This window comes from Staurois parvus, unplaced genomic scaffold, assembly GCF_062004578.1.
Source record: "Staurois parvus isolate SC_StPar_1 unplaced genomic scaffold, SC_StPar_1.0 ptg000007l, whole genome shotgun sequence".
In the NCBI taxonomy this organism is placed as follows: domain Eukaryota; kingdom Metazoa; phylum Chordata; class Amphibia; order Anura; family Ranidae; genus Staurois; species Staurois parvus.
The window spans coordinates 7344915-7360928 of record NW_028317803.1 but is presented as its reverse complement, the minus strand read 5'-3'; the positions used below and the strand labels follow the sequence as shown (position 1 = coordinate 7360928).

The 16014-nt window shown below is 39.7% G+C and overlaps 1 protein-coding gene across 1 annotated transcript; it reads right to left on the bottom strand.

The window, feature by feature from the left end:
• Positions 1–7958: 7958 nt before the first annotated feature.
• Positions 7959–14138, bottom strand: PCDH20 (protocadherin 20). Its single transcript, XM_089668368.1, has 2 exons — positions 13444–14138; positions 7959–12953 (listed from the first exon to the last, which is right to left on the bottom strand). The coding sequence occupies exons 1-2, from the start codon at positions 13588–13590 to the stop codon at positions 10323–10325; spliced, it is 2778 nt and encodes a 925-aa protein (XP_089524494.1). The 5' UTR covers positions 13591–14138; the 3' UTR covers positions 7959–10322.
• Between the last annotated feature and the right edge of the window lie 1876 nt (positions 14139–16014).

The following is a 16014-nucleotide window of genomic DNA, read 5'->3' as shown; positions in this document are numbered from 1 at the left end:
GACTTCTCTGATCCTCCCCTTCTTCCAGTGCCCCCCTCTTATCTCCAGATAAGACATATCATGAGGAGACACACATGCTGAGTTTGGTGTGTATTGCTTGAGAATTTTTTTTTCCCGTTCATGGGAGAGTGCACGTGATCAGCACAGGACCAATCAGCACTGTCCAGACAGAGGTCAGGGGTTTTGCATCCTCCTAGAGCATAAAGAAGACTCCTCCTACAAGCTTTAATCAGTGCTCTGCTGGACATTGATAGAAGGCACAAGACTGCTCAAACTGCTGATGAGAAAAGGTATTTAGCTGTTTATATTTACTAAAATAATTGCACTTCCATGATCTGTGTACTGTGAGAGACTAGATATAGTGACTGCAGGGTCCTGGGTTTAGTAACACTTTAAGGGGAAATAGGCCTGTTTACTGTAGTGCTTCAGATATGCACTTTTAAATGTGGGTTTTTAGAAATACATTTTAATAAAAAATATTGGTGGAAACTGTTTTACGCTATGATGATCTATCTTCATTTGAGCTTTGGTGGAATATATTTGGTATGATCAAGGAGGATGGAGATGGATTGAATATCTGGGATACATAAGTCTGGAGAAACATCTGAAGTTATACCCACCCAGTTTAAAGGGAAAAGCACTATTTGACCTAATATTTTTGCTGGTTAAATGATGGAGTTGAGAGTGTACATATGTGTAGGTGGAGGGAAGAGCACTGTAATTGCTGAAAGTGTCATGGACTACATATTAATTGATCATCGCAAATAATTGGGACATTCATATTAATATTGGCACATTTATACGATTTTAGTATTGGTGTACATTGATGAGTGAACTGTTTAACACTAACTGACAGATTAGTAAAAGGACATTTATTTCTCAAGAAGGTGCACATTGTTAACCACTTGCCTACCGGGCACTTATACCCCCTTCCGTCCAAGCCAATTTTCAGCTTTCAGCGCTGTCGCAATTTGAATGACAATTGCGTGGTCATGCAGCACCCTTATGAAATGTTTATAATTTTTTTCACACAAATAAAGCTGTCTTTTGGTGGCATTTAACCACTTATTTTTTGTGCTATAACCAAAAAAAAAGAGCAAAAAAAATTGAAAAAAAAAAGTTTTCTTTGATTCTATTATAAAATTTTGCAAACAGGTAATTTTTCTTCTTCACTGATGTGCATTGATGAGGCTGCACTGATGAGCTGGCACAGATAGGCAGCACTGATGGGAACCGATAGGCTGCATTGATGGGGAGCGCTGATGGGTGGCACTGCTGGGCACTGACTGGCAGCACTGCTGGACACTGATGGGTGGCACTGCTGGGCAGCGCTGATGGGTGGAACTGATGGGTGGCACTGCTGGGAACAAGTGGGTGGCACTGCTGGGGGGCACTAATGGGCCCTGGTGGGTGGCACTGATGGGCACTGATTATCAGGGCACTGATCATCAGTGCCGATCTGTTTTCTGACAGTTGCCAGTTATTGGCAGTACTTTCCTCATGCTGTGACAGCGTGAGGAAAGTGCAGCTGATAACCGGCAACTGCATTTACCCGGTGATCTGCTGTGTCACTGGACACAGCTGATCACGTGGTAAAAGGCTGCAGTGATTGGCCTTTTACCACATCACGTGATCAGCTGTGTCCGTAGGACACAGCAATGATGGAGATCGCTGGGTGCGCGATGTTGGGGGCGCACGGGAGGACGTCATATGACGCATTCCCAGAACTGGACAACCACGCTGTAGCCGTCATTCAGCTATTTCGCGGTTGCCAAGTGGTTAAAGAACAATGGAGCAAATAAAAACAATATACTTTAGAGGAAACCTGTCACCAGATATTTCATGTCAACAAGGAGTTTTTCTTAGGAGGTTTGTTCACTTTTTGCCAAAAAACTGTCTTTAGAAAAGTGTAGACAAAAACAAGCTGCAAGCTCTGACTAATGTTGAATAAATGCCCTTGCTATAGGTGTAGGCCATTTACAGTACCTCTTAACCACTTCACGCCGGTGCCTCCCGGCCCTTTAAGAGTTTCAGAAGTCGGGAGGCGGACGGGGTTTTAGGGCCATGTGACCACCGTGATTCACCGCCATGGCGGTCACATGATTGGAAAAGGTCCCCATCTAAAGGGGAGATCGGGACCTTTCCGTGAGCCATGGATATATGTGCTGGGAGTATTTTCTAATTGCACACAGATATGCGGCCGCTCAGCCTCAAGGCCCAGACGCCGAGGTTGCATATTTGCGAGTGCTCGGCATCAAGGGGTTAAAGCCTGATTGGAATAAACCTAGGACATTGCTAAGTGAGGCCTAGTTGTTACTGCTCACCTCCACCATCACAGGAGCGAGCTCTGATTCAAACCCCCTCTCTCTCGTCTGATGCAGTAACTCATACTTACTGTAGCAATGTCCTAACAACATTCTGGGAGTATTCCAGTCAGGCTTTTGGAGGGACGTAAATGGCTTATGCTTATGACAAGGGCATTATTCAACTTTAGTCAGAACTGCACAACTTGTTTTTTTCTTATCTGCACATGCAGTTTTTGGTAAAGGTGAACTAACCCTTTAAGGTTTTATGGGCCTTTTTGTTAATTTTATGCATGTTATTTACCTGTGAAAGCTTTCGTTTTGTAAGCCTCTACAATGCAACAGTGTAGACTACATTGCTGATCACCTTGTCTCAATTGTCTATATACGGTATCTTTGCCTTCTCTACTTACACAGACCTATAACAAGTATGCAGCGAGTGTATTCAGATTGAACTCAGAAGTCATGATCTAAAATATTTACAAGGAGAGGCCGGCAGTTGGTTCTTTATGATGCACCCATGAATGAACACTCCAAATACAATTTCAAAAATAGCCATCTTTGTCTCTGCATGGTGACAAGAACATTAACCAGTGGTTAAACAAAGAAAATGGGAGCCTACATGTTAAATACATAAATGCGACCCCTATCCCTTGGCTGATTCTGACTGATTCTATCATCTAATATGCATCCGTGGACCTCTGCTGATTAAAACATGCCTCCTATTTATACATGACCTTGCCAAGCTTGCAATAGGACGGGCTGCTTTGCAGCAACCTCATCTCTTGTCTGAATGACAGCCAGTACCTTACATAATGTATAATGTGCATTAACACCTTCAGACTGAAAGCCATTATTAGACAGGCAGGAGTACACAATGCACTTTTCCTAGAAGGTGATGAGTGATATACAGTTGTGACCAAAATTATTCAACCCCCACTGAAATTGAGTGTTTTGGCCAGTTTGACATTGCTTTTGATCATTCAGTCATCTTGCTTACATTTACATTAAAGAGGCACTTGTAGGTCAGACAAATATAACATAACAGTTATAATGAAATAACCACAAATGTCTTTTCTGTGCTCACAGCATTATCAGTTTTATTCAACCCCCAAGTGACATTCAATCTTAGTACTTAGTACAGCATCCTTTTACAGTTATAACAGCTTTTAAACGTGAAGCATAGCTTGACACAAGTGTCTTGCAGCGATCTACGGGTATCTTCGCCCATTCTTCATGGGCAAAGGCCTCCAGTTCAGTCACATTCTTAGGCTTGCGCACTGCAACTGCTTTCTTTAAGTCCCACCAGAGGTTCTCAATCGGATTTAAGTCTGGTGACTGCGATGGCCACTCCAAAATGTTCCAGCCTTTCCTCTGCAACCATGCTCTAGTGGACTTGGAGGTATGCTTGGGATCATTGTCCTGTTGAAAGGTCCAACGTCTCCCAAGCCTCAGGTGTGTGACGGACTGCATCACGTTTCCATCCAATATCTCCTGGTACTGAAGAGAATTCATGGTACCTTGCACACGCTGAAGCTTCCCTGTACCTGCAGAAGCAAAACAGCCCCAAAGCATGATTGACCCTCCACCATGCTTCACAGTAGGCAAGGTGTTCTTTTCATCATAGGCCTTGTTCTTCCTCCTCCAAACATAGCGTTGATCCATGGGCCCAAACAGTTCTAATTTTGTTTCATCAGTCCACAGAACACTATCCCACAACTTTTGTGGTTTGTCCACATGGCTTTTGGCATACTGCAGTCGACTCTTCTTATTCTTTGGAGACAGCAAGGGGGTACGCCTGGGAGTTCTGGCACGGAGGCCTTCATTACGCAGTGTGCGTCTTATTGTCTGGGCTGAAACTTCTGTACCCACATCTGACAAATCTTTTCTCAGTTCCTCAGCAGTCACACGGGGACTTCTCTCCACTCTACGCTTCAGGTAGCGCACAGCAGTCGAAGTCAGCATCTTCTTTCTGCCACGACCAGGTAGCGTTTCAACAGTGCCCTTTGCCTTGAATTTGCGAATGATGCTTCCTAAGGTGTCTCTTGGTATGTTTAACATCTTTGCAATCTTCTTATAGCCATTGCCCTTCCTGTGAAGAGAAATCACCTCTTCTCTTGTCTTCCTGGACCATTCTCTTGCCTTCACCATGTTTGTAACCACACCAGTAAATGTCTAGAAGGAGCTGAGTATCACAGTCATTTTAAAGCTGCCTAATTGGTGCTTATTATGCTTGATTGCTGCTCGGTGACATCCACAGGTGTTTTCAATACCTGATGGAAAGCACCTGTATGAACCTCTGTTCTTCAGAGTGGTAGTCTTTAAGGGGTTGAATAATTGTGGCAATGAAGAAACCACATAAGAACCATTTACTACTGTATTACATAAACAATTGATGTCATTTTAGTTGCATTTGGGTAGTTACAACGTCCTTGTAGGATTTGATTCTGAATACAATTCCAAATGTACACTATAGTCCCTAAACCCCTTTACAGCATTGGGGGTTGAATAATTTTGGTCACAACTGTACACACAGCTATTTGACCACTGCAAGCTTGAGGAGAGAAGGTTTGAATTTAGAACATAATGCAAATGGATTGGTGTAGTTCTGGATCCCATCTGCTGGACAAGGTGCAGTTGTTGAGCAATTTGTCAACCACTAAAACTCAATGGAGGTTGATTTGCTAAACATGGAGAGTACCAAATCTGGTACAGCTGTACATGGTAGCCAATCAGCTTCAAGCTTCAGCTAACCTTTGACAACAAAACCTGGAAGCTGATTGGTTTCTATATAGAGCTGCACCAGATTTTGCATTCTCCAGTTTTAGTAAATGAATCCCAATCTGCAGATGAATGATCTCAGACACAGCTTCCTATGCTATGAGTATGTTAACCTCTTTCCCGCCACCCTATAGCAGAATTACTGCTACAGGGCGGCAGGGGTGCACAAAATCACGTGTATATATACGCGATTTTGCATTTCCAGGCAGGGGGCGTGAGCACCCTACCCGCACTGCCATTGGCAGCCTCAGCTGTCAATCACCGGGTCCCGGCCAGTGATTCCCTGCTGGCACCCAGCGATCACCGTGTATTATGGACAGGGGAGAGACCTGTATGTAAACAATACAGATCTCTCCCCTGACAGGTACTGCACACTGCTTTGTATGGATCTGTAAAGCACACACAGAGCACACAGTAAAACAGCACACGATTAACCCTTTGATCACCCCAGATGTTAAACCCATCCTGGCCAGGGTTATTAGTACAGTGTCACTGCTTTTTATTAGCACTGATCACTGTATTGGTGTCACTGGAGATGTCAGTGACAGTCATTTCCCCCCCAGTGTCAGAATGCTGTCTGCAGTCCCGCTATAAGTCACTGATCTCCACCATTACTGGTATAAAAAAACTGAAAAAAAAAATTCCAGCCACCATTTGTAGACGCTATAACTTTCGCATAAACCAATTAATTTACATGATTTGGGATTTAATTTTAGCAAAGACATAGAGCAGAATACATTTTAGCCTAAATTTATGACAAAACTTGATTATTAATTTTTTTTTTACTGGACATGTTTGATAACAAAAAGTCAGTTGTTTTTTTCTGAAAATTAATGGTCTTTTATTTTTATAGCACAAATAATAAAAAAAAAAAAAACAAACCCACAGAGGCAATCAAATACAACCAAAAGAAAGCTCTATTTGTGTGGAAAAACATAAATTCCATTTGAATGCAGTGTTGCATGACTCCGCAATTATCAGTTAAAGTAACGCAGCGCCGTAACACAAAAAAATAGCCTGGTCAGCAAAGGGGGGTAAATCCTCTGGAGGGCAAGTGGTTAAGGTTGCAGCTTTAGGTGCTCCAAAATTTGTGACCACTGACAGATGTATGTCTCAAATTAACAATTGTGAACCAGAGTCAGTCCCTGATCAACTGATCTCAATGGCAGACAATCACAGTGATCTCTAGATGTTTGTATGCAAGTTTGATTACAAACAAAATTCTGTCTGAAGATATCACTGTGCCCTTTAGGACTCATTCATAAAGGCACAGAGGGCTGAACACTGCAAGAAATTAGCACATTTCTACACCTGAAAGTCACAGATGTTGTACACAGCAGCCTCTACAAAGGCAATCTGTTAACTGTACATGTGTATAAAAAGTGAAGCACTAAAAGCTAACTGCACATCCACATTTACATATGCACACTGGGATGAATGAAGTATGCAAACTGCAAATAATAAAAAAAAAAGTATAAATGTATCTATATAAAGTGGTAATTTATTTAATACCATTACTTTTTAATTCCTTAAAACAATCTTTCCTTAGGTTCAAAGCACTAATCTATGAAAAACCTGGTATTCCTTTTTGAATGATTGATGCACTTTTACTGAAATGTTTTAAACATTTTTGTTAGAAATAGCAGATTACTTTAAGCTCTTAAGCAGGCCATTTTTTGCTATTCGGCACCGTGCTACTTTAACTGGCAATTGCGCCGTCATGAAACACTGTACCCAAATGAAATTTATATAATTTTTTTCCCACACAAATAGAACTGGTGGTATTTGATCACCACTGGGTTTTCAGTTTTTATTTTATAAAAACAGAAAAAGAGAGTTTTGAAAAAAAAAAAACACCTATGTTTTCTTTCTGTTATAAAACATATCTAATTAAAAAAAATTAAATGTCCTCATAAAATTAATTAACTCTGATGTACTGACGGGCAATCTCATTTTTTGAGGCCCTTAAAATGCCAGGACAGTATAAATACGTTTTGGAAAGTAGACAACCTGAGGTATTTAGTAAGCAGCATGGCAAGTTTTTTGAAGTTGTAATTTTTTGTCGCAGTTTGTTTTCTTTCACTTTTTTTTTTTTAACATACTGTCACCTGTGCAGTACATCAGCATATGACTGGTGTGACAGTTACCATGTATACGGACTGGTGAGAATATGTTAAAAAAATAAATACTTTTTTTTTCAATTTTTTAAACATTTTTTACGATTATTATTTTTTTTTACATCCTGTGATCAGAGTAGTTCAGTGTCTCTATACTAACACTGTACTACTCTGGAGGGGGGTGACCAGGGACTTTTTTTTTTTTTGAATGCTATTACAGTGATGGTCACTTTAACAGCAATGTTTCAAACTGTCTTGAATGTGTTCATTCAAAACAGCTGTAATTACTATTGTGTGCTGTGATTGCCCCACAGCTGTCACATGATACAGGGTGCTGTTATTGGTTCAGGTACAATGTGATAACTGTGGACCAATCACAGCATCACAATAGGAATCACAGCTGTTATGAATGACCCCATTCATATCACTTGTGTATACATGATGATCATGTCATTGCATAGTGATCACGTGACATCACGGCCACTCGTAGCAATCAGTTACCATGATCTGTGGTGTCCTATGCTAGTGCGCATGTGCTGGGCAATCTACAGGTACGCCGTCTGGCCTGTAGCTGCCACCCGCTCACAGAAAATCACTGTGGGTGGCTGCCAAGTGCTAAAAAACTAAAAAGTACATACTTACTTCACAGCTGTATGCAATATGTACCATAAATTACCTATAGCTGGGTCTCCTGGAGTCAGGATGAATAATACCATATTGTTGGATGGATGCAAGAGCATTGACAGTTCCAAAACTGTTATATATAAAAATGTTATACGTTTATTCATTTGTCAGCTTATAATACAAGAAAGCAAGGTTTTCATTAAAAAATGTATCAAATAAAAGCCTTATTTGTCTTTAGATTATTTAGGTAGACAAATTAATTTGTGATTGTCAAGAAAACTGAAATCAGTAATAAACCCAATAATGTAATATTACAGATTACCAATCATTAGATGCGGTGGCCACATTCGTTTTTTTAATTTTTAGTCCTTTTCCCCTTCTGTTTTCATCTGGTGATCTTACTTGTAACACACACCCAGTACCTACACTCTGGATGAAGGAGCACAAGGGGTATTTTTGGACAGCAGTAATGTTAATCTGGGGGAGTGCTAGATGCATTAGCAGATTTAGATACACTAACAATTTGAAGCCAAACTCCAGCTAACACTTTATAAGCAAGTTACAGCAGTGTTTTTTCCTTTTGGGAGTAAGGTTTTACGCACATAAAAGCTTATCATTGTGAGCACCCCTGTCAGCTGTAAATGGTTTGCCTCAACCCTGTAAGTGCTACATCTGCAGAATAGCTTGTTCCAATGAAAAACAACTTAATTACTGGCCAGATCACCAGGTGAAAATAAAGGAAAGCCTAAAAAAATTAATGAAGCCATCACATTTAGGAACTGGTACACTGCAACAAAATAAATGTTTGCTTTTGGGTTTAAAACCACCTGAAGCATGCTGGTCTGGCCATCTAGGCTTCAATCTTCTATCCAACCACCGTTCAATACAATCTTTTTCATATTTGATGAACACATTTTAACTTAAATGGACCCCCTACATACCGTACAGAAACACATTTGGATTTACAGACAGTTAATAGATTGTGAAGTGTATAGCCAGGTGAAAATGTACAAATAGTTACTTTCCATTTATTTTATGGATATTATACTGTATATTGCACAGTACTGTAATTGTTGGATGCCTGGTACCAATAAAAAAAAAAATTAATAAATTAAAAAACTGATTTTATGTTACTTTTTCAAACAATTCATAGTTTCAGATCAAATGATTCAAAATATACATTTTATGAAAATATATAGTTTTAATTTAAAGACATATAAACACTTTTGGTACTGTACAGACATAATGCAGAAATTCATTAACTTTTACCCTCTTTTTTTTCTTAGAAAAACAGTCACATTTTTGCCAGCTATTTACAATGAAATATCAAGTGGACGTATAGTCGTACAGTGCTTTCACTTGACGTCTGCAGAAATCGTTTGAGGCCAGTTCAATGTTAACACAGCCAAGTCAATAATAGTTATCACTGTCATTGATTATTAGTTAACATAAGGTCGGTGGATTCTAAAATCCACCCCAAATAAATAAATAGTACACTACTCCATAAAATGTATTGCTATTTCTGCTGTCCTACACAAAAAAACAGTGTGGAAAATCTGCAACAATACTTAAAGTAGTGTTTGAATTCCACTCAAGCACAGCCAAAACCCAAAACAACACATCTTAGCTAAAATACAATGATTAAAGGAATAGGTCACTGTGCTATAGATCAGTTCTCCAGGTTAAAAACTAGATCACTGTAAATAAACTATGATCAAACTGGTTCTCCAAAAAAAAAAAAAAATGAAATTAAATATTGTTAATACAGAAGTGAAAATATATTGACGAGTGTTTTGTGTTATGATTGTCAAGTACAAGCTTTCACCAGTCATCACAGCTATCTAAAGGCAATATGTGATTTGCAGTATATCACATATGCACCAAATACTGTTTTTATCAATAGATTTTGATACAACATAGCTAGCAAAGCCATATAGATTATACTTTGCATCATCTACAGCTTTGCTTTAAAATGAATTGCACTTTAAACGTATGTAATAATTTTTTTTTTTTTTTAAGAGTGAGGTACAATAATATACATTCAGTGTATCAAATCTGTCTTTTTCCACGCTTTCTCTTTATAAATATAGAAGGGTTTTAGTTGCGCAAATGGTATATGACAATAAAAGCATTAAAAATATATTCTGCATACCTTTTTGACTTCTTATATTGTTGGGCCCTCTGCTGGTTAACAAAAAAAATTGACTGTTTAAAATGCTCTGTCTGATCTATATATATTGTGATCACAGGTGGTAAAGTATACCAAACAGTTAATGACTCAGTATGTAGCAGTGCATTACAGAAGTATAAAAAAATGTACAGGTTCTGTAAGAATTGTTGCTTTAATAAAAAAGCTGTAAAGAATTATTTACATATATATTACTATATGGTATAAATTAGTGGTCCTTCATGATAAACCATTGTCAACACATTGTGTTAATTTTAATTTTTCATCCTCCAACATCTGTCAGATTGTTGATCAGCAAAGAAAAAAAAATTAAATATTAGAAATCTCAATTGGCTTCTTATCAAGCAAATGAAAGTCAATTTTGCCATTGAGTGGGATTTGCACTTCAAGGTTTTCATTGATTCTGTGAGCTTTTTTGCCTCTCCTTAGACAGATGTACATTGCCATTAGAGTGACTAATATGATGGAGGCAAAGCAGAAAATGGACAGGGTGACCAGTGTTGGGACACAGGAATCTGTCTCCATCTTTTTTTGAGTGGGCTCAATTGCTATCTGTGGCTCTTTTTCTTCTATGTTAATATCGGGATCTTTTTTAAGCAAACTTTCTATGTAGCTTTCATTGCTGACAGTGTCATTCACAAACAGATTAACCATCACAGTGGAGAACAGTGGTTCTGGATAACCATGATCGCTAACTTTCACTAACAACCTGTATAAACCATAGTCATTCCTCATCAGGGCCTCTTCTAAAGTTATATTTCCTGTCTTGGCATCTATCTTAAATGACTCTGGCCTGGGACCCCTCCTTCCTATTATGCTATAAGCAATAACTGCATTCATCCCTGTATCTTTATCCACAGCATAAACCTCAGTTACAGGGGAACCAGGGAGAGTTGAAGGCAGGACAAGAAGATAGGACATGTTTGACTGGGGGAATAACACCACTGGTGGGTTGTCATTAACATCCAGAAGCAGTATGGTAATTTTAGCCGTAGAAGACAAGGTTGGGTCACCACCATCAGACGCTTCGACCCAGAGAGTATAAGAACTCTGTTGTTCTCTGTCCAGTGATACCTTTGCTCTCAAGAGTCCTTTGCCAGTGTCGATGACAAAAATGTCACTTCCATTCACTATAGAAAGAGCAACCCACCCATTCTGTCCGGAATCAGCATCTGTGACGCTGATTACTCCAATTTCACCAAAGCCTGGAAAGTTCTCAGGAACAAAAAAGCTGAAATCTTTGTTGATGAAACGAGGGCTGTTGTCATTTTTGTCCAGCACGGTAATATGAACAGTGGCTACTGACTCCTTTGGAGGTGTGCCAGAGTCTCTGGCTTTTACAGTGAACCTGTATCTCTCCTTCTCCTCTCGGTCTAGCAATGTGGAAACTGTAAGAATTCCTGTTTGTTTGTCGAGAACAAAATAAGAAGGTGCATCAGCTCCTAAATAATAGGAAACCTGTCCTCTTTCACCACTGTCAACATCTGTAGCATGCAGTTTGGCCAGAAAAGCATTGGCTGGATTGTTTTCTTCTATGCTCACTTCTATTGTAGACTGTGTGAAAACGGGTGCATTATCATTCTCATCCAGGATCTGAACTTGTAATGACTTTTTAATGTGAGTCCCATGTATGCTAACTGCAACCACTGCTATATTATACACCCTCTTCACCTCATAATCTAGAGAATTGGTAGTTTCAAGCAAATGTTCATTTGTATAGGGCTTGTATGCAGTCAGACGAAATGGTCCTTCCCCCTCCAAATAGCAATTTACTTTGTACTTGCCATCTGGGTCTTTTATAGTGAAAAAAGCAATTGGAGAATTGACAGGTTCTAGCTCTTTTAAATATACAATCCCATTTTCTTCGTTGGCAATATAACGAGGTATGATTTCAGGTGGGCGGAATGTGACTTTGACAATAGAAATGATGACAGTAATGACAGCTGGGATGCACCCAGGACCATTGGCGAGTACAGTAAGCTTATGTTGTTTCATGGTACCGCCATCTATCTTCTTGGAAAGTTTTATTACTCCTGTCGATTCGTCCAAGTCAAAAAGTTCTTTTGATGAATGTGGAACACGTTCACTAAAGGCATACGTGATCAGGGCATTATTCCCCAAATCCTTGTCCTCAGCTTGCACTGCAGTTACCTTTACCCCAGTGCTTGAGTTCCCAGGAAGTGTCACATTAATCAAAGACTCATTAAACTGAGGACAGTTGTCATTGACATCACTTATGAGAATGGAAAGGGTGGCAGAGCCAATAAGAGGTGGATTGCCTCCATCTTCAGCAATTATAATTGTTTTATACTCAGATTTTACCTCTCTGTCCAGGGGCCCCATGATAATTAGGTAAGGAGTCCTCTCCCCACTCTCATTTTCTTCTACATCTAATGTAAACACACCATAGTTGTCCACTAACCTGTAGGTCTGGACCCCATTCAGTCCCCCATCAGGGTCATAGGCAGGATGTTCTATAACCATCCTTGTGTTAACAGGTGCATTCTCCGGAACTGTAATATAAATCTGTGCCACAGGGAACACTGGAGCATTATCATTCACATCAATGATAGCGATCTTTACTTTGATGAGCCGGAAGTATTCCTGTGGCAAAATGATAATATCAAGCAGAAGGGCACAATCCTGGATGCCAGAGTTCTGAGGGCAGAGGACTTCTCTGTCCAACTCCTCTGCTGATGTATACAGCTCCCCTGTGCTGTCATTGAGTGTCACATATTTCCCACTAAGGCCTTTAGATGCCAAGCTGAACAAAAGAGGGGGGTCAGTACCCAGCTGCAGATCATGCACAATGTTTCCAATGAGATACCCCTTAGGAAATCCTTCTTGCAGTGTGTACAACAATTCCGATGCTGTGCTGTAACTTGCTAAGCTGAGCCTGGGTCCAGCGTAGAGCGTGATTAGATACAGAAACAAGTAGGGCTGTTCAAATGAAGTACAAACAGAAATTAGTATGCAAGAAAAATAATTATCCCGTATGTCTAATTTATTTGCGGTTAAACAATGATGTATTTATTTGCAATTTCTAAGTCTATATTTTAGATTCAAATGACTATGCATTCTCTTTCTAGTATTTAACATTGAGAGAGAAAGAAAAAAAAACCCATCTACGTTGTATTTAAAAATGACATTTCTGCATAACAGTCTCTGAAAACTGGCACAGCAGCACTGTCAAGCTTCCAAATCCAATTAGCTTAATGTTTTTTTTTCTCATATCGCCATATAATGATTTTTTTTTCCAAATGTCATTTTATTTTAATCTATGCAGCATTGTCACATTACCGAATAAATTTCAAACTTCACATGACTACACACTTCATCATTCCTTTTTTTCTTTAAAAGATCATGCATAGTTATAATATAACTACTAGTTGCATCACCGCTTGTTCTGCTGGACTAACAAATCACCTACCTGTGCATGGGTAAGTGTGATCCTGGTTGGATTGGCTTGCTGCCCCATATCCAGGTTGAACGGCTTTAGAAGCCAGCTCTGTCCTCTTGTGTGCTGTGTGATCCTTTCATTCCCTTGGTAGTTTAATCCCAATGAAACTGCAGTCATTTAGTTCCTGGTGTTAAAGATACAGACACTCCCTCTCTGCTCATGCAAATCTCTGGGCAGCCCCAGCCAATAGCCACACATGCATCAATTAACAAAGGCTAGAAATGGGATGGACTGCTGCAAAAAAATTCAATATAATACTTTTTTTTTTGGGTGGCTTAAAAAAAAAAAAAAAAACTCATAGAAACTTTACAGAAGGCTAAGTGATGGTAAAAATTATAGAGGTGATGAAATAGCAATCAAATGTGATAGAGATCACTCTACTTAATGGCAAGTTGCAAACCAGTACTGCACATAGTAAATGTTCCGAATGTGGCAGCTGGAATGGAATATCTAGTAATGGGATAAGTCTCACCTGCTGATTTAGGACTGTGTGTCTGGGACTGAATGATCTGCTAGAGCTGCTGCTCCAACACAGCCCCCTCCCTCTCTCCCACTCCCAGTATGCTGACTTGTATGGTCAGTCCACATTTCATTCCTGCCTAGCTTGCCTTGTGCTTTGGCTTTGAAAAAAGGGATGCCTTCCCCTCCGGATGCTGCTAGTTGAAATGTTCTCTTCAGACGTGAGACCAGATTTATCACATTTTCTGCTATGTGTGCTGGCTGGTAAGGGGAGGCTGTGCAGCATGCAGCTGTGGCAGCGGAGTTAACCATGGCAGTACTGAGATAAAATGCCTGCAACCTGCTCACTTAGCGCAGAGCATCGTTTAATCAGGTTGTAAAATAAAACTTATGGCCATTAGGTTCCAACACCAATTCCTTTTATAGTTCCTGCCACATTAAAAGCTTTTGCCTTTCTTAGATTTTTTTTTTTTTATTTTGCAGCAGATGTTTTGGAAGTAGAGTTAAAGTGATATTAAAGCCAAATTATAACATATTGTAGATTGCAAATTATTAGACACGGCCCTATTAGTTTTATTTTTAGGCTTTTCCCCTCTGTTTTCACCTGGTGATCTGGCCAGTAACACATCTCCTGTATTAGGCTACTTTCACACTGATCCATATGCATTTTTGCAATGTTTTTACTGCATTTTTACTGCATTTGCAAGGCGTTTTTTACAGGCTGTGTAACTCAAAAACCGCACTGAAAAACGCATTATTGATGTGTTTTTGTAGCGTTTTCCATTGATTTCAGTGGGGAGGTCCTTTTTTTTACAGCACCAAACTTGCACTGAAAATGCAGCAGGCAGGATTTTTAACTTCTTCGTGCCTAAGTCACACAAATATGTGGCCTTTCAGAATTCATTTTTTTTTCCGTGGGGATGCATATTTGCGTACCTGTCTGTGTGCTGGGAGTGCGCAAAGACCGGGGTGTCACTAAGAACCCCGGGTCCCGTTCTAATGATCGGGACCCGGGCTCTCGATTCCGGGTCACATGATCACTGTGATAGCCTCTGATTGGCTTTCACAGTGATCAGTCACTGTGCAACCCTACCCCCTTGTTTTTTTTTTCTCTTTATGAATGGAGGAGAGAGATACATTATAGCTCTCTAACTCCTGGCAAAGAGGGGGAAAAAATGATTGTAAAATAAATAAATATTAAAAAACAAAAGAAAAAATACCTAGATCAAGGTTTGATCTAGTTCAGTGCCAGGGTAAGTGTTTGGGTCAAAGGTTAAAGTCAAAAGGTCAGAGTCAATGGTCAGGATTTTTTTTTTAAATTCGTATCAGTGTCAGTTAGCGTCAGTGTGCTTTAGGTAAAAATAAAAAAAAACAAAATGCACGCTATTGTTTCTAGGCTGTACTATGGGCATAAACAACAAATAACATACATACAGTATCTCACAGAAGTGAGTACACCCCTCACATTTTTGTAAATATTTTATGCTATCTTTTCATGTGACAACACTGAAGAAATGACACTTTGCTACAATGTAAAGTAGTGAGTGTACATCTTGTATAACAGCATAAATTTGCTGTCTCCTCAAAATAGCTCAACACAAAGTCATTAATGTCTAAACCCCTGGCAACTAAAGTGAGTACACCCCTAAGTGAAAATGTCCAAATTGGGCCCAATTAGCCATTTTCCCTCCCCAGGTGTCATGTGACTCCTTAGTGTTACAAGGTCTCAGGTGTGAATGGGGAGCAGGTGTGTTAAATTTGGTGTTATCTCTCTAACTCTCTCATACTGGTCACTGGGGGTTTAACATGGCACCTCATAGCAAAGAACTCTCTGAGGATCTGAAAAAAAAAATTGTTGCTCTACATAAAGATGGTCTAGGCTATAAGAAGATTGCCAAGACCCTGAAACTGAGCTGCAGCACGGTGGCCAAGACCATACAGCAGTTTAACAGGACAGGTTCCACTAAGAACAGCCTTCGGCATGGTCGACCAAAGAAGTTGAATGCATGTGCTCAGCATCATATCCAGAGGTTGTCTTTGGGAAATAGACGTATGAGTGCTGCCACCATTGCTGCAGAGGTT

Bases quoted from the DNA above. Each gene is read 5' to 3' on its own strand.
- PCDH20 (XM_089668368.1), bottom strand. From the start codon at position 13,590: ATGACTGCAGTTTCATTGGGATTAAACTACCAAGGGAATGAAAGGATC. The intron at 12,954-13,443 runs GTAGGTGATTTG...TCATTTGAACAG, and splicing joins TCACACTTACCCATGCACAG to CCCTACTTGTTTCTGTATCT.